At 22.5% G+C, this 27,362-nt stretch overlaps 8 protein-coding genes across 8 annotated transcripts in view; 6 read left to right on the top strand and 2 right to left on the bottom strand.

The window, feature by feature from the left end:
* Positions 1 to 887: 887 nt before the first annotated feature.
* On the top strand, positions 888 to 2,807 carry DDB_G0293444 (hypothetical protein; the record flags this gene model as incomplete). The annotated part of the gene is made up of 5 exons (XM_629137.1): positions 888 to 1,121; positions 1,250 to 1,707; positions 1,926 to 2,452; positions 2,572 to 2,698; positions 2,786 to 2,807. The coding sequence occupies 5 exons, from the start codon at positions 888 to 890 to the stop codon at positions 2,805 to 2,807; spliced, it is 1,368 nt and encodes a 455-aa protein (XP_629139.1).
* A 568-nt stretch (positions 2,808 to 3,375) lies between these two features.
* DDB_G0293442 (hypothetical protein) lies at positions 3,376 to 4,675 on the top strand (the record flags this gene model as incomplete). Its single annotated transcript, XM_629136.1, has 2 exons — positions 3,376 to 3,493; positions 3,630 to 4,675. The coding sequence occupies 2 exons, from the start codon at positions 3,376 to 3,378 to the stop codon at positions 4,673 to 4,675; spliced, it is 1,164 nt and encodes a 387-aa protein (XP_629138.1).
* Positions 4,676 to 5,734: 1,059 nt separating this feature from the next.
* On the top strand, positions 5,735 to 6,886 carry DDB_G0293440 (hypothetical protein; the record flags this gene model as incomplete). The annotated part of the gene is made up of 1 exon (XM_629135.1): positions 5,735 to 6,886. The coding sequence occupies one exon, from the start codon at positions 5,735 to 5,737 to the stop codon at positions 6,884 to 6,886; it is 1,152 nt and encodes a 383-aa protein (XP_629137.1).
* A 1,393-nt stretch (positions 6,887 to 8,279) lies between these two features.
* On the top strand, positions 8,280 to 12,859 carry abcB2 (ABC transporter B family protein; the record flags this gene model as incomplete). Its single annotated transcript, XM_629134.1, has 4 exons — positions 8,280 to 8,731; positions 8,857 to 8,887; positions 9,022 to 9,388; positions 9,516 to 12,859. 4 exons carry the CDS (start codon positions 8,280 to 8,282, stop codon positions 12,857 to 12,859), a joined length of 4,194 nt encoding a protein of 1,397 aa, XP_629136.1.
* Positions 12,860 to 13,074: 215 nt separating this feature from the next.
* Positions 13,075 to 17,795, bottom strand: DDB_G0293446 (hypothetical protein; the record flags this gene model as incomplete). The annotated part of the gene is made up of 8 exons (XM_629133.1): positions 13,075 to 13,385; positions 13,489 to 15,210; positions 15,306 to 15,656; positions 15,738 to 16,058; positions 16,129 to 16,422; positions 16,586 to 16,903; positions 16,991 to 17,284; positions 17,405 to 17,795. The coding sequence occupies 8 exons, from the start codon at positions 17,793 to 17,795 to the stop codon at positions 13,075 to 13,077; spliced, it is 4,002 nt and encodes a 1,333-aa protein (XP_629135.1).
* A 560-nt stretch (positions 17,796 to 18,355) lies between these two features.
* On the bottom strand, positions 18,356 to 23,875 carry abcA3 (ABC transporter A family protein; the record flags this gene model as incomplete). Its single annotated transcript, XM_629132.1, has 5 exons — positions 18,356 to 21,824; positions 21,921 to 23,178; positions 23,264 to 23,323; positions 23,442 to 23,630; positions 23,743 to 23,875. The coding sequence occupies 5 exons, from the start codon at positions 23,873 to 23,875 to the stop codon at positions 18,356 to 18,358; spliced, it is 5,109 nt and encodes a 1,702-aa protein (XP_629134.1).
* A 1,882-nt stretch (positions 23,876 to 25,757) lies between these two features.
* Positions 25,758 to 26,448, top strand: rasG (Ras GTPase; the record flags this gene model as incomplete). Its single annotated transcript, XM_629131.1, has 2 exons — positions 25,758 to 25,832; positions 25,954 to 26,448. 2 exons carry the CDS (start codon positions 25,758 to 25,760, stop codon positions 26,446 to 26,448), a joined length of 570 nt encoding a protein of 189 aa, XP_629133.1.
* A 614-nt stretch (positions 26,449 to 27,062) lies between these two features.
* The window catches only part of DDB_G0293448 (hypothetical protein), a gene marked incomplete at both ends in the record, with an annotated part of 1,957 nt that continues 1,657 nt past the window's right edge, over positions 27,063 to 27,362 (top strand). The window contains one exon of the mRNA XM_629130.1: positions 27,063 to 27,362. This exon is cut by the window's right edge and continues 99 nt beyond it. Coding sequence (XP_629132.1) covers positions 27,063 to 27,362 — 300 coding nt within the window.

Genomic DNA, 27,362 nt, shown 5'->3' with positions numbered 1-27,362 from the left:
TAACCAAACCCATGGTAAGAAAAAGAAACCAATAAACCATAGTTTTTTTGCTATATTTATCATTTTCTCGGCAACGAGTTTATCATCTTTTGGGATTAACATTTTTTATTTTCTTTATAAAGTGTATATAAATTAATATTAAATGGTTTTTTTTTTTTTTTTTTTTTTTTTTTTTTTTTTTTATACAAACAACCCACTCGCTAAAATTTTAAAAAAAAAAATAAAAAAAAAATCTTTTTTTTTTTTTTATTTTTTATTTTTTTTTTTTGTTTTTTTTTATTATTTTTATTATTAATTTTTATTTTCTTTTTCTTTGTATTTATTTTTTGTATAAAATAATAGTGAATAAATTAAAATCAAAACTTTTTTCAATATTTTTATTTTTTAAATTTTACATCTTAAATTTTTATTCTGTCTTTTATTTTTTATTTTTTTATTTTTTTTTTTTTTTCTTCTATAATTATATTTTTATATTTTTTTTTTAGATTTTATTATTCTTAAAAGCAATGAGATAATAAAAAATTTCTATTTTTATTTTTTTTTTACTTTTTTTTTTTTTTTTTAAAAATAGGCTCTGTTGTCAAGTTTTTTATAATAATATGTCAAAGAAGATATTTTTAATTTTTTTTTTTTTTTTTATTTTTAAATTTTTTTTTTTTTTTCTTTTGAATTTTATTTTTAATTTTTTTTTTTATTTTTTTTTTATAAAAGAAATCACCCCAGCGGGGCCCCCTTTTTTTTTTTTTTTTTTTTATCACCAAATAAAAATTTCTGTTTTATTTTTTTTTTTTTTGATTTAAATAAAATAATAATAGTAATAATAGTAATAATAATAATAATTTAAAAAAAAAAAAAAAGAAAGGAAAAAAAAAAAAAAAAAAAAAAAAATGGTATCTACTTCAGCTGATATTGGATCACCAAAAATTATAACCAATATTGATACCATATCAGTACGTAGGTTAATAATTGCAGGTGTATTATGTTTTATTGCTTTAATAGTTGCAATTATAGTTGGAGCAACAGGACCAGAGGTTTATGAATCAGTATCATATAATCTTTATCAATGTCCTGATAATATTCATATCTATTCAACAAATTGTACAGGTAGTCAATTATATCCAGTAAGTTTATTAATATATTAATAATTTATTTTTTTTTTATAAAAATAAATATTAATATTTTTTTTTTTTTTTTATTTTTTAAAATTTTTTTTTTTTTTTAATTTTTTTTATTTTTTTATTTTTTGTAGGGTAGTGGACCATGGTCACAATATTTTGACCCAATTACATCATTAAATAAATTTTGGGCATTACAAGCAACACCATATTCAAATAATTTAACAACATTTACAACTGAACAAGTTACATTTTCAGTTATAATCTATGATGGTCAAGGTAATGTTGTAAAATCACAAAATTCAACACAAACCGTAGTATGTAATACAGGATTTGGACAATGTAATACATTCACATTAATTGATGAAGAGGATTTAGAATCAATGTCATATGCAGTCGATATTTCAATCGTTAGTGAAAATACAACAATCGTTGGTGACATTGATTTCGATGTTTGGAGAAATAGTAGTTCTTTCTCAAGTTTTGAAATTGTAACTCATTTAACACTCTTAATCATCTCTTCCATTGCAATCATTGGTTTTTTAATTGCAATGAGATCATTCTCATTAATTAATTGGGCATTTGAACAAAAGTAAGTTCATGTGTATTATTTTTTTTTTTTAAAAAAAAAAAAAAAAAAAAAAAAAAAAAAAAAAAAAATTTATTAATTATTATTATTATTATTATTATTATTATTATTATTATTATTATTATTATTATTATTATTATTATTATTATTATTATTATTATTATTATTATTATTATTATTATTATTATTATTATTATTACTATTTTTTATAATAATAATAGATTCTTATTTGCATTATTTTTTGGAATTTTATTAGCAAATAATCCATTTTATGGTATACAATATGCGACACAAGGTGCATTTTTCCCATTTTTAAATGCATTTTTTGATGTGATATTCTTATCAATATTTTCATTATATTCATTAATGGTTTTAGATCGTATTAGATTGGAGAGTAAGAAAGTTGAATGGGATTATTCGACAATTAGTAAGATAGTGGTTGTTGTGATTTTCATGATTTTAGGGTTAATTCTATTCAGTTGGATCAATGTTAGAGATCGTAAAGATCCAATCATTGGTTCTGCAACTTCTGAAAGTGGTATTCAAGCTTTGTTTTATTTGGTTGCAACAGTTTTCATTTGTATTTTATTATGGATTTTATTATTGGTTATTACAGCTTTCCCTATCGCTTATGCTCGTCAATATCTTTTCGCTAAATATTTATTCACCGCTGTTCCAATTGTTGTTTTTGTAATTTCAATTTTAATTGGTATTATCGCTGGTACTTTTGGTCCACTTAATCCAAATTGTAAGTATTATTATTATTATTAAAAAAAAAAAAAAAAAAAAAAAAAAAATCATCATCATTCATACACTAATATTTTTCATTTTATTTTATTTTTTTTTATTTTTTTTTTCAAATTTTAGCATTAAGTGTAATGTATTTCAATGTCTTAAATAATGTATTTGTAGCTATTGTAGCATATTCTTATTGGCCAAACGCAAATCCATTCCATAAAGGTGTTATGGGAAGTGGAGAAGAGCAAAGTTTAGTGTAAGTTATTATTTTATTTTATTTTATTTTTTATTTTTTTTAAAAGAAAATCCAAAATTACTAAGATTTTTTTTTTTTTTTTTTTAGCTACCAAGATGATGAAATTTAAATTTAAATTTAAATTTAATAATAATTAAAAAAAATAATAAAAATAATAATAATAAAAATAAAAAAAAAAAAAATAAAAAAAAAAAAAAAAAAATTAGTGTGGTTTGGATATTTTAAAATTTTCTTTTTTTGGTGTGTTTTATTTTCATTTTTATTTTTTTATTTTTATTTTTTATTTTTATTTTTTTACTATTTTCTAAAAAAAAAAAAAAAAAAAATAATAGTTTTTTAAAAAAAAAAATACTATGAGTAATTTAAAAAAATAACCAAATTAGTAAAATTAAAAAAAAATAAAAAAAAAAATCTATACAAAACAACTCCATATGTAAGATTTAATAATAATATTAATAAATTAATTAATTTTTTTTATTTTTTATTTTTTTTTTCTTTTTGAAGAATAAGAAAAAATTAAAGATAAAAACAAAAAAAAAAAAAAATATTAAAAAAGCTATTCAAATCAAAAAAAAATTAATTTTTCAACAAATATAATATAAACTTTTTATTTTATCTATACAAATTATTTATTTAATTATTTATTATTTTTAATTATTTTTAAAAACAAAACAAAAATGGAAAAAATTGTCGATTTCAAATATGTTAATAGAGTTCATAATCCACATCCAAGAGAATTTTTAGGTGGTTATCATACTGGTGCTGTTTGTAAACATGATTCAAAAGGTCGTTTATGTAAGTTTATTATTATTTATAATTTTTTTTTTTTTTTTTTTTTTTAATAATAAATTAGTAAAATATTAATATAAATTTTTTTATTTATTATTATTTATTTTAATTTTTTTAATGGGTAAAAAACTAAATTAAAAAGTACCAATCAAACATGAAAGATATCTTGTTTCTTATACTGGTAATACTGATCCAAGACGTTATAAGAATTCATTATATGCTAATCCACTTTTACATAAGAATGGTTATCATGAAAGACATTTCTTATTAAAAGGTAGAGAATATTTTGTACCAATGTACTTTGAACGTCCATATTACATTGAACAATGTACATTGAATGATACAATCACTCGTTCAGATTTATCAAGAAGAAATCCAAACAATTCTCATGTCCTTGCCGCAAGATTGGATGACTATGGTAGATACCATTATCAACAAGAACCATTATATCAAGATAAAATGGCTAAAGAAGCCTTCAAATTGGCTAAAGCTGAAAAGAAGAATGAATACGTTGCCAATAAAGCAGTACTTCAAAAAGAAGGTCTCATTAGAGCTGTTGAAAGAAATGATAAACTTAATAAAACTCAAATTGCACCTGAAAGACCAATTTTCAAGAATGATACTATGGTTATTGAAGAACCAGTGCTTACAAATACAATTGTTTACGAAACAGTTCCAACTACTTCAACTTCACAAATTTTAATTCCACAAGAAACAATCATTACTGAAAATAAAACATTTGAACAACCAACTTTAGAGAAACAAACAACTACAACAACCACCACTACTACAACATCATCATCATCTGAAGGTAGCTCAAATGTTGCCCCTCCACAAGAAACTTTTGTTCCACAATTAGAAAAGGATGAAGCTCCAATTTATAGAGAAGAAGTTGTTTTGGTTCCACACATTGAAGAGGATACTTTTGATTCTGGTAATCAACAATTAAGTTATTCTGAAATTACTCAAGTTCCAGTTCAAATGACAAGTAGTGAATTTGGTGGTGGTGGTGGCAACAATAGTGGTTCTTCAGGTAGAAAAGGTAAAAAAGGTAAAAAACAACAATATCGTAAAGAAATCATTACAAAACAATCAACTGATGGTGGTAAATCTTGGACAAATGATTCAAACTTGGCTGGTGATAATGTTGAATTTATTCAAGAACAAACAACAATTAGAAATCAATAAATTATTATTTAATAAAAATATTTAATAAAATTTTATTAATATTTTTTTAATTTAATAATTTTTTTATTTATTTTTATCATCTTTATTATTATTAAAAAAAAAAAATATCAATAAAATAGTCAAAAGAAAATTGATATTTAAAAAAAATAAAAATAATCATTAATTTATATTATAACGAATTTATTAACTAATATCAATAATTCGTTTTAATATTAAAAATAAAAAATAAAAAAATATAAAAAAAAATTTAATTATTATAATAAAAAAAAAATTAATAAAGCTTGTATAATTTTAATAATTTGTAATTAATTTATTTATATTTAAAGTAGGTTATTGTTTATATAATTACTAGTTAACGGATATTAATTTTGTTTAATCTATTTGAATCTACTATACTATATCCATTTTGATTTCTTATAAATCAAATAAAATAATTACTAAAAAAAAAAAGTAAAAAATCAGGTGAAAAAAAAAGAAAAAAAAAAAAAAAACCCATTTTTTTTTAACCAAAACCATTTCATTACAAGTCAAATTTGATAATCTTTTAAATATGACAATATTTTTTTATTTGAAAAAAAAAAAAAAAAAAAAAAAAAAATCCCCCCAAATGGGTTTAAAAAAAAAAAAAAAAAAAATCCAACCCAATTCCCAAAGTTTTCCCCCCCCTTATCCTTAAAAAAAAAAAAAAAATTTAAAAAAAATTTTAAAATTAAAAACCCCCTTTTCCCCTAGGGATTTTAAAAAATTTAAAAAAAAAAACCTCCCCCCCCCTTTTACCCCCCAATTTGGTCGCCCCAAAATTTTTTTTTTTTTTTTTTTAAAATTTTTTTTTTTAATTTTTTTTTTTTTTTTATTTAAAAAATAAAAAAAAAAAAACCCTTTTTTTTTTTTTTTTTTTTTTTTTTTAAGGGAAAATTTAAAATTGGAATTTTAAAATTCCTGGAAAAAAATTTTATTTAAAAAAAAAAAAAAAAAAAAAAAAAAGGGTTACTATTTTCATTTTTTTTATTTTAAATTCCCTTTTAGAAAAAAAAAAAAAAAAAAAAAAAAAAAAAAAAAATGCAATCAAGTTATAATGATTTTTCAAAAGTTCAAAGCCAAACAATTAATAATACAATGGATATGGTAATTAAATCATGTGATATAATGATTGAAAATATTAAATTTAAAATTGGAGATCATGATGAAAAAAATCAAAATCAATTAAATCCAAATATAATTAGAATATTAGATATCGGATCTAGTCATGGTAGAAACTCAATTATACCAATTAATTTAATAATTTCAACTGTATTAAAACAATTTCCTAATCAGTGTTTTGAAGTATACCATGAAGATTTACCTGAAAATAATTTCTCATTACTTTTTAAAGAAATCTCTGATAATAAAAATAGTTATATTAAATTATCAAATCAAATCTATTTCTATGGTATTGGAAACTCATTCTACAATCAACTAGTGCCCTCAAACACCATAGATTACGTCTTCTCCTTCTCCGCATCCCATTGGAGTAACTATCACGTATCATTCCACTACGACCCTGACTCGATTGGTGTTTACTGTAAACACAGATCAAAAGAATACAAACAATATTGCATTGACATTTTATATAAAAACTTTTCACTTCGTGCTAAAGAATTAAAAAAAGGTGGTATTTTCATGTTAACTGTAATGAATGAAAATGAAAATGAAAATGAAAATGAAAATGAAAATGAGACACCCACCTCATCCACCACCACTACCACTACCACCACCACCTCCAATGAAAATAATGTACTTTATGAATTATTTAAACTTTCAAAAACAGTTTGGAAACAAATGGCAAATGAAAATTTAATTTCAATGAATGAAGTTGACAAAATGATTATTCCAATTAATTTTTATAGAAAAGATGAGATTTTAGATTCAATTAAAATGGTTGAAAATGATTATGGTTTAAAGTTAATTTCAATAAAATTACATCTTCAAAAGTTCTCTGATAGTCATGATAGTATGATTTTATCAGATCAAGAAAAATCCGAAATTTTATTCTCATATATGAATGCCGCTTGTGAAACATCACTTAAAAATTTTATAAATGGTGATCAAACTACTAAAGATTCATTATATCAATTATTTATTTCAAAATTTATTAATCAAATTAAAATTTCACCAATTAAAAATATTGAAAATCTATTTAGTTATTATTCAATAATTTTAGAAAAAGATTAAAAAAAAAAAAAACAATAAAAAAAGGGTTTAATTTTTAATCTAAAAATAGAAAGTTATTGATAATTTTTTTTTTTTTTGTTTTGTTTTTTTTTTTTTTTAGCATGTTACAAGAAGATTAAAAAAAGAAAAAAAAAAATCTATGAACCAAGATATAAAATTAACACCTAACAATGACACAAGAGGTGTTTCACCTAATTTGTGGTTTGAAAAAAAAAAAAAAATTAATAAATTAAACACATCACAATGACATAAGTTATGTGATATTACAATTATTGGATTCATTAATTGAAAAAAAAAAAAAAAAAAAAAAAAATTGGTCTATTTTTAAAAAAAAATAAAAATAAAAATAAAAAATATAAAATTAAGTTGATTTTTTTTTTTTTTTTTGGTTTTTTTTTTGATTTTTTTTGATTTTTTTTTTTTTTTTTTTAAAAGGGGATTACAACTGATGTCAACACTCATATGTTTGATAACGCAAACAAGGGCGGAGTTTATTTATAATTTTAATTAAATATTACGTTTTATATTATCCCCCCCACATAAATTATTTTTAATGCTGACCCCAGTATTAGGTTTTTTTTTTTTTTTTGAAAATTTTTTTTGGTTTTTTTTTAAAAATTTTTTTTTTTATTTACATATTTAAAGTTATTTATAAAAAAATTTCTATTTTTATTCAAAAATTCCTTTAAAATTAAAAGTATATATAGATAAAGTTTGCCACCATTATTTTTTTCATTTAGGGCTTTTCCCAAAAAAAAAAAAAAAAAAAAAAAAAAAAAAAAAGAGGAAGATTCGCAGAATTTAACTATAAAAATAAACCCATTTTTTATTATTTTTTTTAATTTTATTTTTTTTTTTGTTGTTTTTTATTTTTTTTTATTTTTATTTTTTCATTTTGCTTAAACAAACAAAGTTGTTCAAAAAAAAAAAAAAAAAAAAAATATTATATAAAAAAAAAAAAGTTTCAAAGATATTCAAATGTAATTAATTAATTGTTTAGTTTTTTTTATTTTTTTGTGTTTCAAAAAAAAGTTTATTTTTAAATTTAAAAAAAAAAAAAAAAAAAAAAAAAAAAAAAAAAAAATCTTTTTTTATTTTTAATTTTATTTTTCACTTGCCTTTAACGAAACTTTCAAAAACAAAACACTGGTGAGGCGATCCGCTTTTTTTTTTTTTTTTTTTATTTATTTTTATTTTTTTATTTTTTTTATTTTTGTTTATAATAATCCAATAATATATAGATATTAATATAAATTTTTTTACCTTTTTTTTTTTTTTTTTTATTTCCAATAAAAATAATAATATAAAAATAATAATAACAATAACAGTATATCATAGTTGTTTTTAATTTATTTTTTTTTTAATTTTTTGAAAAAAAAAAAAAAAAAACAATATGAGTGATAAATCAAACGATGGCGGTGAAAACGATTCACTTCCTATGGATAATATTAATATAAATTCAATTGATGATGAAAATAATAATGATATAAATAATCAAGACGACAACGAAAATAATAATAATAATAATAATAATAAAAATAGCGATGATAATGAAGAAAATTTAAAAGATTATAAAAATAAAAAAGAAGATTTTGGAAATATTAAAATGGATACAATTGATGATAGACCAACTAATAATGGTATTTTATCACCAATTGATATTACATCAGATGGTGGTGATTCAGTTAAAACTCTTAGTACAACTCAATCAAAAAAATTAGATGAAGGTGAAAAAAAAGAAGGTGAGGTTGGACCACAAGTTCCATTTTTTTCATTATTTAGATTTGCAAAACCTTTTGATATATTATTAATGATCATTGGTACTATTGGTGCTTTGGCAAATGGGTAAATTTTTTCATTTTTTTTCATTTTTTTCATTTTTTTCATTTTTTTTTTTCTCCTAAATTTACTTACAAAAATTTTCCAAAATTTTCCAAAAAAAAAAAAAATAAAAAAATAAAATTAAACAGTGTTTCAATGCCAGCCATTTCCATTGTATTTGTAAGTTATCAAATTCCTATAGGAATTACAATTAAATATTTCAATATATATTTTAAAATATATTTCTAACAAAAAAAAAAAAAAAAAAAAAAAAAAAAAAAACTATTTTCATTTTTATATATTTTTTTTTATAGGGTCGTTTAATGAATTCATTTTCACCAGAAAATTTAGCGGATCCAAATTTTGATTTAGTTGAAACAGTTACATCAAATGCAATGTATTTTATTTATATTGGTTGTGGTGTTTTTGTATGTTCATATGTTGAAGTAGCATTTTGGATGTTAGCAGGTGAACGTCAAGCAGTTAGATGTAGAAAAGCTTATTTAAAAGCAATTCTTAAACAAGAGATTGGTTGGTATGATGTTACAAAATCTAGTGAACTTTCAACTAGAATTAGTAGTGATACTTTATTATTCCAAGAAGCAATTGGTGAGAAAATTGGTAATTTCTTACATCATACTTCAACTTTTATTTGTGGTTTTATTGTTGGTTTTGTAAATGGTAAAAATTATAATTATTATTTATTTTTTTGTATTTCTTTTCTTTTCTTATTTTTTTTTTCAATTAAATTAACAATAATTTTTTTTTTTTTTTTTTTTTTTATTATTATTATTATAATATATTATAGGTTGGCAATTAACTTTAGTAATTTTTGCATTAACACCATTAATTGCAGCAGCAGGAGCATTTATGACAAAAATGATGGCAGATTTAACAAAGAAAGGTCAAGATGCATATGCAAAAGCTGGTGGTGTTGCAGAAGAAAAGATTGGATCAATTAGAACTGTTTCAACATTTTCAGGTGAACCATTTGAAGTTAAACGTTATACTGAACGTTTAAAGGAAGCATTAGATATTGGTACAAAGAAAGGTATAATGAATGGTATTGGTATTGGTTTAGTATTTTTAGTATTATTTGGTACTTATTCGTTATCATTTTGGTATGGTGGTAAATTAATTGTCGATAGAAAATGGAATCCAGTACCAGATAGACCATGGCAAGGTGGTGATGTATTAACTGTATTCTTTTCAGTGATTATGGGTGCTATGGCATTAGGTCAAGCAAGTCCAAATGTTGCATCATTTGCAAATGGTAGAGGTGCAGCTTTTAAAATCTATGAGGTTGTTGATCGTAACTCTAAAATCGACCCATTCTCTACTGAAGGTAGATCAATTGAAGAAACTGTTCAAGGTAATATAGAGTATAGAAATATTGGATTCTCTTATCCATCACGTCCAGATGTTAAAATTTTCAATAATTTCAATTTAACCATTAAAAAAGGTACAACCGTTGCATTGGTTGGTGATAGTGGTGGTGGTAAATCTTCAGTGATTGGTTTATTAGAACGTTTCTATGATCCAGATGAAGGTGAAGTTTATTTAGATGGTACAAATATTAAAGAGATTAATATTCATTCACTAAGAAGAAATATTGGTTTAGTATCACAAGAACCAGTGTTATTTGCAAATTCAATCGCTGAAAATATACGTTATGGTAATGAAAATGCAACTATGGATCAAATTATTGAAGCTTGTAAAACCGCAAATGCTCATGATTTCATTAGTGCTTTACCAGAGGGTTATGATACTCAAGTTGGTGAAAAAGGTGTTCAAATGTCTGGTGGTCAAAAACAACGTATTGCAATTGCTCGTGCAATGATTAAAGATCCAAAGATTCTATTATTAGATGAGGCCACATCGGCTTTAGATTCTCAAAATGAATTATTAGTACAACAATCAATTGAAAAATTAATGATTGGTCGTACCACAATTGTAATTGCTCATCGTTTATCAACAATTCAAGATGCTGATCAAATTGCTGTAGTTAAAGGTGGTGCAATCGTTGAAATTGGTACTCATCCAGAATTATATGCTTTAAATGGTGTTTACACTCAATTGGTTAATAGACAACAAAAAGGTGGTGATGATGGTGATAAAAAAAAGAAAAAGAAATCAAAAGAATCATCAAAAGATGAAAGTAATAATAATATTGGTCCAAGTAGTATTTCAATTGATAAATCAATTCAAAGTATTGGTGCCGATAGTTTAGAAACTTCAACCATTGGTTTAGTAAATGATAATGATAATAAAAAGAAAAAGAAGAAAGAAAAAAAACCTCAAGAAAAATCTGTACCAATTGGTCGTATCTTAAAATTGAGTAGAGGTGATTGGCCACATTTCTTAATTGGTTTGGTTGGTGCAACATTAAATGGTGCAATTATGCCAGTATTTTCAATTATCTTTTCAGAGATTTTGGGTATTTTCCAAGAACAAGATACTGATGAATTGACTCGTCGTTCAAGAAATATGGCATTATGGTTTATTTTATTGGCAGTTGTTGCAGCTTTGGCAAACTTTATTCAAATTTATTGTTTCACATTCATTGGAGAGAAATTAACATTTAATCTTCGTAGATTATCATTTGAATCAATTATGAGACAAGATATTGGTTGGTTTGATTTAACAGAGAATTCAACTGGTAGATTAACAGCAAATCTTGCAACTGAAGCAACTTTAGTTCAAGGTATGACTTCACAACGTCTTGGTTTATTAATTCAAAATATTGTTACAATTGTTGCTGGTTTAGTAATTGCATTTGTTAGTGGTTGGAAATTAACTTTGGTGGTTTTAGCATGTGTACCTGTAATTGGTTTTGCAGGTAAAGTTGAAATGGATTTCTTCCAAGGTTTCTCTCAAAAAGGTAAAGAGGCTTATGCTGAATGTGGTCAAGTTGCATCTGAAGCAATTGGTGGTATTCGTACAGTTTCTTCATTCACTTGTGAAAATAAAATCTTGGAAAAGTTCCGTCAATGTCTTCAAAAACCAATTCAAATGAGTTTTAGAAAATCAAATGTTAGTGGTTTATCTTTTGGTTTCTCACAATGTACTCTCTTCTTTATTTATACACTCACCTATTGGTATGGTGGTAAATTAGTAGATTCAGGTGAATGGCCAGCAAAAGAATCAACTTTAGAAACTTATTGTTACAATGGTGAATATGCTAATATTGGCTATACCGATGAAGCTACTTGTATTAAATCTTTCACTACAACTGAAGGTTTTTCAATGATGATGAGAGTATTCTTTGCAATTATTATGTCTGCTATGGGTGTTGGTCAATCAATGGCATTTATGCCAGATTTAGGTAAAGCTAAATTAGCTGCCGTAGCAATCTTTAGTCTTATCGATAGAGTTTCAGAAATTGATCCATTTGAAAATAAAGGTCAAACTTTACCAGAGTTCAAAGGTGATATTGAATTTAAAGATATTAAATTCTCTTATCCATCACGTCCAAATAAAGCAGTATTCCAAGGTTTTAATTTAGTCATTCCACATGGTAAAAAAGTAGCTTTGGTTGGCAATAGTGGTGGTGGTAAATCATCGGTTATCTCTTTACTTGAACGTTTTTATAATCCATCTCAAGGTTCAATCACTATTGATGGTGTAAATATTAAAGATTTAAATTTGAATTGGTTAAGAGGTAATATGGGCTTAGTTGGTCAAGAACCTTTCTTATTTAGTGGTACAATCTTTGAAAATATTATCTATGGTAAACCTGATGCAACAATGGATGAAGTTGTTGAAGCTGCAAAAGCTGCAAATGCTCATACTTTTATTGAATCACTTCCAGATGCTTATCATACTCAATTAGGTGATAAATTCACTCAATTATCTGGTGGTCAAAAACAACGTGTTGCAATTGCTCGTGCTATTATTCGTAATCCAAAGGTTTTATTATTAGATGAGGCTACATCTGCTTTAGATACTGTCTCTGAAAAAGTAGTACAAGTTGCACTCGATAATGTCTCTAAAGGTCGTACTTCAATTGTAATTGCTCATCGTTTATCAACTGTTATTGATGCTGATTTAATTGTAGTCGTAAAAGAAGGTAAAGTAGTTGAATTAGGTACTCATGAAACTTTATTAGCTGAAAATGGTTTCTATGCTGAATTAGTTTCAAGACAAATGTAAAATTATATTAAATTATGGTTTATTTTTTAAAAAAAAAAAAAAAAAAAAATATATATAAAAACAAACTGAACAAAAAAAAAAAAAAAAAAAACATTCAACAAAACAAAAATAGAATAAAAAATTTAAAAATATTATTACAAATCAATAAACCTATAAACCCAATTAGTTTCAAAGCTAATTTAATTTTTATTTTTATTTTTATTTTTTTATTATTTTTATTTATTTATTTTTTGAAGTTTACCTCCAATATTTTTTAAAAATATTTTTTGTTTTCTTTTTTTAATAATGTAATAGATAATTGATATTATTATTATTGTTACAAACAATACAGAACCAATTATAATACCGGCAATTTGAGAACCTGATAGTTTTGAATTTGAATAACAATTTGAGTTTGAATCTTTAGAATAATCAAAAAGAACAGAAAAGTCTGGGTCAATGGTAATATTTTTTGAAAAATTTGGAATTGTAATACCAATGAATGATTGAACTGATGAAGGTTCATCAATTGTATTAAGAAATTTATCTAAAAATTGATTTGATATAGTTGTTGGTTTACCATTGACAATTCCTCTTAATAAATCTACCGTAAAGAGAATGATCTTCAATTTGAATTTTTAAATAATCACTAGTAGTATCAGTTGACCAAAATTCTTTAGATGAACAAACATCTTCTTTATTAGTTTCTAATGATGCTGATAAAACCAATTGAAGACTATTTAATTTATTTGAAAATTGATACCCATCAATTTCAATTGTATATTTAATACTTGACGGGTTCATTGTAAAAGTTTCATTTGCAAATTTAATAATTGAACTTGAATTATACCATTCTAATGTTACTGTTATATTTGAATTTACTGATGGGATTGTTGTAAAATAAATACTTTTATAATCATTAATATTTGAATAAATCCATTTTTCAAAATAAAATATTTTTTCTTGACCACCATTAAAATTTAATTCTCTTAATGATACAATTGAAATTAATGTACTATATAATAAACTTGATGAATCTGTTGAATTATTAGGTATTGGAATCACAGTTGATGGGCTTGTTGTATTAATTGTTGGTTGTGGTACAATTATAATTTGAGAATTACAAGATGAACCCATCCAAGGTGAAAAACAAATACAACCATTTAAACTACATACTCCTTGGTTTGGACCACCACATTGAGGATTACCTTTGCATAAATTACTTTGAGATTGAGTTGGAGTTGGTGATTGAGTTGGAGTTGGTGATTGAGTTGGATTTGTTTCATTACGATCTAAATCAAAATAAATTGGATAAATTGTAAAAATATTTGATTTATGATTTAATGTTTCAACTTGAATTTTAAATGGATCTTTTGATGGCTTAATATTTATTGTTAAAAATGAACTATTAGTTTGTTTTGGAGGTACTGTTAAATTATATGTAGAATAATAAATATTAACATTAAAACTTTTAGATAAACCTCTACCAAAAATTTGAAATTGGGTTGTATCAGAATAAATGTATGATGTTGAAGTGATTGTTGGTTCATCCAATGATAGTGTTGTATAAATATAATTGAGTGCTCCAATTAGTTCAATATCTTCTGATAAAATTCCATTATAAAAACCTGCATTATTAATGAATCCATAAATTGAAAATAATAAATTACCAGGATACCCAAATCCAAGTGGAATTTCAATAGTACATGAATAAACAACTAATGTTTGATTATGACTTTTTAATTTTGATTTACAATCAATTAAAGAATTTGGGTTAGCATGAATATAAACCACTGGTAATTGATCTAATTTTAAACCTGATGTTGAGGGTATAACTGAAAAATCAATTGTTACATCCCTATTTGTACCAATTACATTTAAAATATTTGTGGAAATGTTAAATGTTGATAATATTACGGGATTTGAATCATCTTGTGGAAATAATTCAATATCACAAGATATATTGATCTTTGTTATATTCATTCCACTTTTATAATAATTTCTAAATGGATTTGTAAGAGTATCTGCCCAGGATTTTCTAGGAAAAATTGAAAATTTTGATACGATATTATTTGTATCATATAATATAACATTTGTAATTGTTAAAGTTTGAGAACAACATGCTGAAGATACATTTATTAATAATGAATAAACTCCATTCCATTTATCTCCTTCAATAAAATCTAATGATGTAAAATTAAATTCATAGGTTGAACTATCTAATGAACCCATTACTTTTATGTATCCTTTTTCAAATCCATTTAAATCATCAGTTATTGTAAAATTCCAACCAATTTGTTTAATACCTGATACAAAATCAATACCATCTATCTTTTCTATTAAACTAAAAATTGGACCATCATTATCCAAATCTTTTTTTTTTTTTTTTTTTTTTTTTTTTAAAATTTAATATTTATTTTTTTTACAACAATATATTTTTTTTTTAAGTAATTCAGAATTTACTTACATGAATCACTAACTTTTAATGTTGAGAATATCGGAAAATTACCAGAATACATTAATCTATTACCTGATCCAAATACAAGTACATATCTAATATAATCATAAATATTGTTTTTTGGAATAATTAATCTACATTCAAATCTATTTTCTATACCATTATATTCACAAGGAACTACATTATCAATAAAATTTAGATCATAAAGGGTGACTGAAACTTGATCATATAATAAAATACCTAATGTATTATATCGTGATAAATTATTTCCATCTATATAAAGAATATTATACCCCGTTTTATTTAATAAATTAACTTCATTTTTTTCAAATGTTATATTAAAAGTATCATATGAAAATTCTTTAAAAAAAAAAAAAAAAAGATTTAAAAATTAGTTATTGTATGTTTAAAAAAAAAAAAAAAAAAAAAAAAAAATCTTACTATTTAATAAATAGTCTGGAACTTTATATTGAAGTAAAGGATACATTGAAATAATATCACCATGATTAAAAGATGAAAATAATCCACAGGAATCTGTAACTCTTAAATTAATTGGTGAATAAATAATATTAAAAATAAATTCAAAAGTACCCATACTTGAATTACCACTGGTGAGTGATTCCAAACCAAATGTTTCTTGACCAACATTAATAGAATAAACTCCATTATCAGATTTAAATTCTATAGTTAATAAACATGTTAATGAATTAATTGGTATAAAATTATAACTTATTATACTTGGTGGAGTATTAATACTTTTACCTAAATAAATAAGATGGTTAATAAATAATTGGAATAATTGGATTTGTAGTTTTAAAATGTAAAAACTTACAAATTGTTGCTATTGGATCAAAATTAAAAACAATTTGGTCTCCATTGATAATTTTCAAATTAAATGATGGGTCACTTAAGAATAATGGATTATTAAATGAACAACTAAGTGTTTGGTTATCATTTGAACCTCTATAAAAACCATAAGGAAATCCTCTAATAAATGATTTTCCATTATAATTAAATTCAAATTCTGAAAAATAATATTCTAATTTAGTTACAATAAAATTAAAAATTTCTTCTCCTTGTAATAAAATTCTATTTCCAACCTCTGGAAAAGAAGGAGGTGGGAAGACTTATTGGGTATATTATAGTGTTAGCTAGAAAATTATAAATAATAATAATAATAATAATAATAATAATAATAATAATAATAATAATAATAATAATAATAATAATAATAATAATAATAATAATAATAATAATAATTTTTTGAAAATTAAATTAAATAAACCTACTTTTACATACTGAATCAATTGTTGAATTAATTATCGATGTTTTATTTTGAATTATAAGGGTATTGGTAAAAGGATGAGATGGATCATTCGAACCAAGAAATTCTAAACCAAAAACCATTTCACTCTTTGATCCTTTAATAGGTTTTGGGTAAGCATAGGTTTGAAAATGAAATTGAAATGGAGGAAAAACTTCACTTTTGAAACTTGTTGTTAAAAATGGATTAGATCCAAAACCAAATTGTGAATAAGTTTGATTATTATAATTTTCTGGATAAAATATTAACTCATTTAATTGTTGTGGTAATTGTTCAAACGAATCTTTTTGAAAAAAAATAATTAAAATTAGAGAATAGATTATAAATTCAAAAAAAAAAAAAAAATTAAAAATTAAAAATTAATACATACATTCTGAATAAAGAGATTTAAATGAAATAGTTTTATTATCATTTCCTAAAGCAATTGTTATATTCCAATAGGGATTATTAATATTATCAATTATATAGAATATGTTCCAAATAAATAAAAAACCTCCAACATCTGTATAAGAACCCATTACACCAGAATCTTTTGTTTGGACTTCTATTTGATTAAAAATATGACCACCCATTCCTTTTAACATAAATGAGGAAAGGAACATTTGATGTTCATAAACAACAAATGGTCTTAAAATTACAACTTCAATTTCCGAAATTTTAACCTCTTTTTTTTTTTTTTTTTTTTTTTTTTTTTTTTTTTTTTAAAAAAAAAAATAAAAATAAATAAAATTAATAAAATAAATTATTTAATTTACTTTTAAAATTTTAAATTATTAAAAATTACCATTACAAGTATAATTAATTGTAAAGTTTGCTTCAGAGTTTGCAGTCAAATTAATACTAATAGATGTACCAGTATTAAAAGTACCAACTAAAGAAAATAGTTTACAATCACCACTGCTAGACATTGGAACTATTTTAATCTCATTCGATGATGATACCAATGTATTTACGTTACCATCTATTACTCGATGTTGAACCAATGCATTGTAATTGAATGTACATATTTGCTGATTAGAAACAGAAGGGTATGCTGAGAAAGTCCCATTTCCTTCTGAACTTGTTTCCAAAATTGTTAAATAATAATTTGGAAAATCTCCAGGAATATTAGTTTGACAATTACATAAAAAAATTAATAAATGTATTATAAATAAAAGAAAAAAATCTTTTTTCATAATTACTAATTTTATGACTTGTTTGGTTATTTGTAAAAAAAAATATTTAAAAGATTTTTTTGATTTTTTTTTGTTTTTCGAATTTTTTTTTTTTTGTGTTTTGCATTTTTTTTTTTTTTAGTTGATCAAGATATTTTAAAGAAGATATTTTTTTTTTTTTTTAAAAAATAAAATAATTCCCAACTTAATAAAAAAAAATTTAAAAATTTAAATAAAAATAATTCCCACCTTTATAAAAAAAAAAAAAAAAAAAATTGGTTTCCAAAATTATCCATATCTCCTGAAATATCTTTTAAAAAAAATTAAAAAAAATAATTAGTCCACTTTTTTTATTTTTTTGGTTGGTTTTTTTTTTTTTTTTTTGAATTAAGTAATTAATTTTATTATTTATTTATTATCTAGTTATTTAAATTTTTAAAAAAAAAAAAAAAAAAAAAAAATGATGGATGTGGGTCTATATCTATAAATAATTTTGAAAACTAAAAAAAATATAAAATAAAGCTTTTTATTTAAAATATAAACTTTTTATTTTTTATAACCCTTTTTTTTTTTTTTTTTTTTTAAAATGATTTTTTAAGTGAATTTTGGTATGGTGGCATTTCAATGTTAAAATCATCATCTTCTAAATATTTTAAATTATTTAAATATGTATTATCTGATTCAAGATCTAAAAAGTTTGAAGAACCAAAATTTTTAGTTGTACTATTATTGGTTAATATACTATTGTTACTTGTAGTTTTTTTATGATTCTTTAAATAACTATTATTATTATTATTATTATTATTATTATTAATATCAATTATATGATTTTCAATTGATTCTTTTTGTTGATTTTTAATTTTTTGTTGATTTAAATTTGTTAATTTTAAAAATATATGATCAATTGAAGTTTGACCAACAGAATAATCATTTAAAATTGGTTTTAAATTTCTTTCAATAATTGAAAATATTTTTGATAATTGAATTGGTGAATCTAAAGAATTTGGTAATTCAAAACTTGCGGATAAATCATGATGATCAACTAATTTTGCATTTGGTAATTCTTTTTGGAATAAATTTATACCAGATAAAAGATATTCTTTTTTAAATTTAACATCGATTGAATAACCTGAACCAAATTTATCTTTAATATGTTGAATTGAACCAAGACACATCATTTTACCTGATTTCATTATAGTTAATCTATCACATACTGCTGAACATTCCAACATTGAGTGTGTAGTTAAAATGATAACTTTATCTTTTTTCAACTCAGTGATAACATTCCACATGAATCTTGCAACAACTGGATCAACACCAGCACTAACTTCATCCAAAAAGCAAACTGATGGATTACCAACGATTGCAACACTTAGAGCAACTTTTCTTTTATTACCACCTGAATAACCAGCGACATTTGAATTACCAATTGATCCTAGATCCATCATTTTTATAAAAGCTTCCACTGTTTCTTGGATTTTACTCTCTTCAATACCTTTAATTCTACAATAAAGTCTAATTTGTTCACGAGCACTTAATAAACCAATTAAACTATTATATTGATGACAAAAACCAACACTACGAAGAGCATCTAATCTTTGAGTTTGAATATTGAAACCATTTACAAAAATTTCACCACCAGAAGGTATAACTTCACCACTAAGACAACCAAGTGTGGTTGATTTACCAGCACCATTTAAACCTAAAAGGCCAAATGTTTGACCTTTTGGAATTGATAATGATGTATTATAAACTGCAAGATTATCTTTTGCTTTACCTTTTCCTTTATAAAGTTTAAAGAAATCACGCATTATAATTGGATCATTTGAAGTTTCAAATGATAAAACTTTTGATCTTTCATGAGACACATCTGAATCTTCATCTGATGGAGGTGGTGGTGATGATTTTTCATTTCTACCTTTTCTATATTTACCACGTAATTCTGGATAATAATCTAATACCATAATCCAAATTGTCCAAACCAATGTATGAAGTGCGAGGAAGCAAACTGGTGGTAAACCAAATTTAATACCCCAATAATTTGCAATATAAGATTCACCCAATCTAGTTGTACCTGGGAAATTTGAAATAATTACCATCACTTTTGAGAAACAATAAAATGGTGAAAAGAAAAAGAATACTAAATCGATAATATCTGTTATTGTTTGTAAAATATCATTATCATCTTTAATTACCCAAATTCTAAGAATAAAACATGTAACTGTCATTAATAAACCAATACCAAAATGAATACCAAATATAAAACCAGTTGCTTTACCATGTGAACTCCAACAATAAGAAAATAAATAACTTAGAGGTATAATTGCAGTAACGAATAAAACCAAAGCACAAATGAATAATGGGAATTGGTTTCTAAATTTTGAATCAATAATTACAACTACAACTGCAAGGAAAATCACCATTATAAAGGTTAAAACATAATCCCAAATTAAATTTGATAACCAATAAACATATTTTTTTAAACCTGATATATAAAGTAAACGTTTAATACGTGCAGCTCTTTCTTGAGCGATATTACCAGCATGTGATGCAACAACCAAAGCAAAAGCGGCCAATGTTAAAATTATAAAGAAAATAATTGCACTAAAATTAATTTTTTCAGTTGCTAATTCAAATTTACTTTTAATATGTTGAAATGGTCTTGATGTAGTTTGAATACCAACTCCACCTAAATTACTAAGCATTAAATTATCAACGAAATTTATATAAATTGGAAGTGCATGTAAATAATCTCTATTATAATAAACTTTAAAACTTAACATTTCAATATCTTCTATAATGGTTTTACCAAATGCAAATGCACCTGGATTACCTTCATAATTTAATGTTAAATAATCTTCTAGCTCATCAGCTGGTAATAATTTTGAATGATTTGATTTACCAATTGAATTTTTAATTCTTAAATCAATAGCTTGATTTTGACCAGAAATTGACCATGGAACATAAATATTATCACCATAATCATCAATTGAAAATGTTAATGGTGTTGTAACATCATTAAATGTTTCAATAGTTCTCATATTTTTATACATAACCAATCCCAAAGCCAATATGATCAATGGTACAACTATTGAAAACATAAATGATTTAAAATCTTTTTTAGTTGTACAAATACGTTTTATTAATAAACCTTTTAATTGTTGACCAACTTTAACTCCACTACTTTTGGTTGATAATGCTTCTTTTACTGCTGGATCATTGAAATTTGGTGTTGATTTTAATGTTTCTTGACCAATCTTTAAGAATACCTCTTCCAATGTCGAAATTGAAATACCATAACTATCAATTAAAAGTTGATTTTTACAATCTTCTAAATGTTTAAAATATTGTGAAAACATTGGTAATGATTCCATTGGTAATCTAATACTAAGCTCTGTACCTGCATCTGATAAAATATGTGCTTGTTTTATATATTTATTTGTAATTTCCATAACAGAATCCTTATTAAATTCAGTGGATTTCTTTGTTATTGTTAATAAATAACCAACACCAAATCTATTCTTTAAAAATAATGGTGAACCATTACATTTTAATTTACCATGTGCAATAATTGATATTGTATCACCAAGTAAATCTGCTTCATCCATATAATGAGTTGAAAGTATAATTGTTTTACCTTTTTTTTTACTAATTATAAAATCTTGAACCTCTGATCTTGATAATGGATCTAAACCACTTGAAACTTCATCAAGGAAAAGAATATTTGAATTTGGACCAATAAATGCAATACCAAGACATAATTTTCTTTTTTGACCACCTGATAAAGTTCCAGCTTTATTATGTAATTTTAATTCTAAACCAACTTCAATACCCATTTTCTTTGCTTCGGTTTTCGCTTCTTTTAAATTTGAATAACCTTTTAATTGTGCATAAAATATTAAATGTTCTAATACTGTTAAATTATCCCAAATAATATCTTGTTGTAAAACAACACCAATATTCTTTCTAATTAAATCAATGTTTTGATTAATATCCAATCCATTAATTAATGCACTACCTCTAGTACATGTTATTAATCCAGTTAACATTCTATTTAAAAAAATAATAAATAAATAAATAAATAAAAAATTAATAAAATAAATAATTATATATAATTTTTTAATAATAATAATAAAAATAAATTACCCAATTGTAGTTGATTTACCAGAACCATTTGGGCCTAAAAAACAATGAATTCTATCTTGATACATATCAATTGAAAGATCATCAACAGCAACTCTTTTACCATCACCAGTTTTAAATTCTTTTCTTAATTTTCTAATTTGGATTGTTGCTTTACTTGAATGAATTTCATTTAATTCAAAATCTTGACTATTATTATAATCTAAATCCTTTTTTCTTAAATATAAAGGTGATTCAATTGCTTTTGATAAATCGACCAAATCATTTTCATTGGCATTTTTCTTACACCAATAACTTTTAGTTAAAAAGAAATAAAATGGTTTTGATTGACCAAATTCACCAGAGATAATATTATCAATATACCAAACTAATGCAGCATATAAAACTACATCTAAAATTAACATACCAATTACTTGATTTTCTGAGACGATAATTGACCAATCTGGATTAACAATTTTTACTAATTCTAAATCTTTCATTGACATTGAATAATTTGCTAAAGAGATTGCAACCGGTGAAAGTAAACAAAAAATTAATTTAACGGTAGTTGAAACATTGATATGATTTACAGCAATACCAATTCCTGCCATAATTAAAACAATTAAAAAACAAACAAGACCTGCAAATTTTGAACGATTGAAAAATTTTGATAAAATAAATGCCAATAAAATCAATGAAATTGAAAATAGTATTAAAATTATCGTTAAAATATACCATTGTGTTGTCCAAATTAATTGTGAACCTTTTAATACTACAATTACAATTATCGTTGATGGAATAATTGTATAACATGATGAAATTGCAATTGAAACATAATATGGAAGTGAATGTAATCCCATGATTTTCATTGCTTCGAGAATCTTTGACTCTTTTTCCATTACCATATTTGTAATTGTTGTAAATAAACCAACGAATATAGCTGCAGTTATAAAAATACCACCAGTTTCTTTTAAAATCATATTTCTACCATCGGTCCAAGTTTGCCATAAATGTATATAAGGGTTTGGAAATCTTTGTCCAGTTACAACCATTGGTATTTCAACATTTTGTGCCATAAAAATTGCTTGATCAACTGCTGTTTGAATTTGTGTAAAATAATGTCTAAGATAAATTTGTGAATCTGATCTTGGAGAAATTTGTATATTATTATCATTTGTATAATCTGCATCAACACTAATACTATACTTTAAAACTTTTGGTGCATTATAACGATAATCATTTTCATCAAACCATAATCCTCCCATTACTCCTCTATAATTTTCTAAAAAAAAAAAAATAAAAAATAATAAAAAATTAATAAGTTGAGAATTTTAAAAAATTAAAAACAAAAAAATAAAAATACTAACCTGGATCAAGAAAATAACCTTGCATTGATTCAAAATCTTGAAATATTTCAAAGCATTGGTCTATAAAAAAAAAAAAAAAAAAAAAAAACAATAATAATAAATAATAATAATTAAAATAAATTAATATTTTAAAAATATATATTATAATATTATTAATAAATAAATAATAATAAATTACCAATATATTCGTTTGTATAATCGGGATGAGCCAGCTTAATTTGTTTCCTTAAATTATTTACAATAGTTTGTTGATATGGAACCAAAGGACCATTAGTTGCAACCAACAATTTCTTTAACCTACCAACAACCTCTGTAAAACCACTAGCATATCTTGGTGAAAAATCTGGTTGAATTATAGCAGATAAATCTTTTTTTTTTTTTTTTTTTTTTTTTTTTTTTTTTTTTGGGAAATAAATTAGAAAATGAATATATTTTTAATAATAATAATAATAATAATAATAATAATAATAATAACATACAAAGTAATCCAAATAAAATGCCAATTACAATCATTGGAGCCAATATCTCCCCAATAAATTTTATTTTTGATTTACCCTTTAGCAAAGAGTTTTTTTTTAATAAAGTAACTAGTTGAAATTTGAATTCTCCCATTTTTTTTTTTTTTTTTTGTGTTAAAAATAAAATTAAACAAATAAATTAAATAAATAAATAAATTAAAACAAAAAAAAAAAAAAAAAAAAAAAAAAACAATAATTTAAAAAAAATAAAAAATAATAATAATAAATGCGCAAATTGTGATTGAAAATAAAATAATGAAAAAAAAAATTAAGAAAAAATAATAAGAAAAAATTAAAAAAATAGAATTTTGAATTATTAAGTGAAAAAAACGTAATTAAAAAAAAAAAAAAAAAAAAAATTTTGAGTATTTATAGTTTTTTATTTTTAATTAAAAACAAAAAAAAAAAAAAACTGGATCGCTTAACTGAAAAAACAGCGTAGTATGAAATCGGAAAATCCTTTTTGTTTTTTATCATAATTGTCAACAATTATTTTTCATTTGAAATATTTTGCCACATCCGTGTGATTGAAAAAAAAAAAAATAATAAAAATGAGGGAATATTTTTGGGAGTTTATAAATCTTGGTAATTGATAATATTTTTTTTGATTATTATAATAATAAACAAGAAATCGTGGGGGAGAGAATTCTGAATTTTTAGTATAAGTTATTTGAAAAAAAAAAAAAATTAAAAATTAAAACAAAAAAAATAAAATAAAATAAAATAAAAATCTTTGGATTTGTCTGTAATCCTTTTTAAAATAAAACTACGTAGTTTTATTGCCAACTCGCATTCTTTATTTATTTATTTTTTTTTTTTTTTTTTTTCTACTTAAATTTTTTTTTTTTTGTTTGGGATTTATTTTTTGTTTTTTTTTTTATTCTTCTATTTTTTTACACTTTATTATATAAATTTTTTTTTTTTTATTTTTATTTTTTTTTTTTTTTCTTAAGTAATCAAACAAAGATTTTACATTTTTTTTTTATTGAATGAATTTCGAATAAAAAAAAAAAAGATATTTTATTAAATTTGTCTATTTAATTTTTTGTATAAAAAAAAATAATAAAAAATTTTCGAAAAAAAAAAAAATAAAAAATTTTTTCAAAGATTGAGTGGTGCAAAAATAGATTTTCTAAAACTATTTAAACTTTTTTTTTTTTTTTTTTTATTATTATCAATTGTACAAATAAAAACAAAAATAAAAAACAAAAAAACAAATAATTTAAAATTGTATATTATTATTTATCATTAATTTCAATATCTTTAAAAGTATGTAGGAACTTTTTTTTTTTTCATACTTATACATTTAAAAAAATAAAAATAAAAATAAAAATTTCAAAAATAAAAAGTTTTAAATTTATTTATAAATAAAATATATATTTAAATTATTTATTTATAAATAAAAATAATAAAATTTTTATTTGTATAAAGAAAAAAAAAAAAAAATAAAAAAAAAAATAAAGTAGTGATAAAAAAAAAATAAAAAAAAAATAAAAAAAAATATATATTCAAAAGTCATTTTTTGTCCATAACTTTTTTTTTTTTGCCACAAAAAAATCTACACATGCGATTAACTGCCACTGGAGGCATACATGAACATTTTATAATAATAACGGTTTAAAAAATCTATATTTTTCAATTTTTTTTTATTTTTTTTATTTTTTTTATTTTTTATTTTTTTTTTTTTATTTTTTTTTTTTTTCAAAAAATTTTTAAAAAAACTTTTTTTTTTTTTTTTTTATTTTTTTCTTTTCCACACACACAAAACAACAATATCACTACATTTTATTTATTTATTATAAAATCCGCATTTTTTGGCATTCGCAACACCCCCTAATCGTTTTTTTATATAATTTTTAAATTTTATATAATTAAACTTGTAATATATTAACAACCCACACAAAAAAAAAAAAAAAAACCAAATCAAATTATAAAACCCACACATATTTATATATAACAGATCTTAATTTAAAAAAATGACAGAATACAAATTAGTTATTGTTGGTGGTGGTGGTGTCGGTAAAAGTGCCTTAACCATTCAATTAATCCAAGTATGTATTATATTTTAAAAATAAAAAAAGATAAATAAAATAAAAAAAATTATCACAAGATAAGAAAGAAATTAAATAAAATATTAATTTTTTTTTTTTTTTTTTTTTATTATTAAAAAAGAACCATTTCATTGATGAATACGATCCAACTATCGAAGATTCATACAGAAAACAAGTTACCATTGATGAAGAAACTTGTTTATTAGATATTTTAGATACTGCTGGTCAAGAGGAATACTCTGCAATGAGAGACCAATATATGAGAACTGGTCAAGGTTTCCTTTGTGTCTACTCTATCACTTCAAGATCATCATTTGATGAAATTGCATCATTCCGTGAACAAATTCTTAGAGTTAAGGATAAGGATAGAGTACCAATGATTGTCGTTGGTAACAAATGCGATTTGGAATCTGATCGTCAAGTCACAACTGGTGAAGGTCAAGATTTAGCAAAATCCTTCGGTAGTCCATTCCTTGAAACCTCTGCCAAGATTCGTGTCAACGTTGAGGAAGCTTTCTATTCACTCGTACGTGAAATCAGAAAAGACCTCAAGGGTGACTCTAAACCAGAAAAAGGCAAGAAGAAGAGACCATTAAAAGCTTGTACTCTTTTATAAACAAACTTTTTCTCACCAAAAAAAAAAAAAAAAAAACCCGATTATAAAAAAAAAAAAATAATAATTTATTAAACATTTTAGAGAGTAAATTAGAAATAATAATTCAACTAATTTTTTTAATAAATTATTCTTTATTTATTTTTTAAAAGGGTCAAAAAAAAAAAAAAAAAAAAATCCAATCCGATCAATTAAAAAAAAAAAAAAAAAAAAAAAAAAAATCTAAAAATAAATATTAAATAATTTTGTAATGATAAATAATAATAATAAAAAAAAAAAAATAAAAACTTTTTCTCATTTCTTTAATTGGATTTCATTTTATTAAACGGACGAAAAAATTAATTTTGAAATTAAAAAATAAATAAAAAAAACAAGTCAGCAAACAAAAAATAAACATGTTAAATGAATAAAAAAAAAAAATAAATATTTAAATATTTTCCAAAATTAGTAATGGAGTAATCCTTTTGTCACTACTTTTTTTAATTTTATTTTTTTTTTATTTTTTTTTTATTTTTATTAATTTTTTTTTTTTTTTTAATTTTTCAATTTTTTTTTTTTTTTTTTTTCATTCATTTTCTACAACTTTCAAATTAAATTATTATTTATTATTTAATTAAATGTCAAATCAAAGTAATTTTTTAAAGGAAATTCTAGAAACTAATAGATACCCAAAATTGTATCAAGTTTTAGGATGCGATGTTGATTGTTCACCAAGTAAAATCAAAGAACGATATATAGCTTTATCATTAATATGTCATCCAGATCGTGGTGGTTCAAAAGAAAAAATGAGTGAGATCAATGAAGCTTATTCTGTCCTATCAGATCCAACAAAAAGAAAAATATATAATACTTTAGGTTCAGACCTTCTCATTGAAAGTGTTGAAAAATATTATCACTACCAAAGTATATTTTTTGAT

This window comes from Dictyostelium discoideum (assembly GCF_000004695.1).
Source record: "Dictyostelium discoideum AX4 chromosome 6 chromosome, whole genome shotgun sequence".
NCBI lineage: Eukaryota > Evosea > Eumycetozoa > Dictyosteliales > Dictyosteliaceae > Dictyostelium > Dictyostelium discoideum.
Note: the sequence above shows the minus strand (reverse complement) of the source record. Positions and strands in the feature narration are given on the sequence as shown.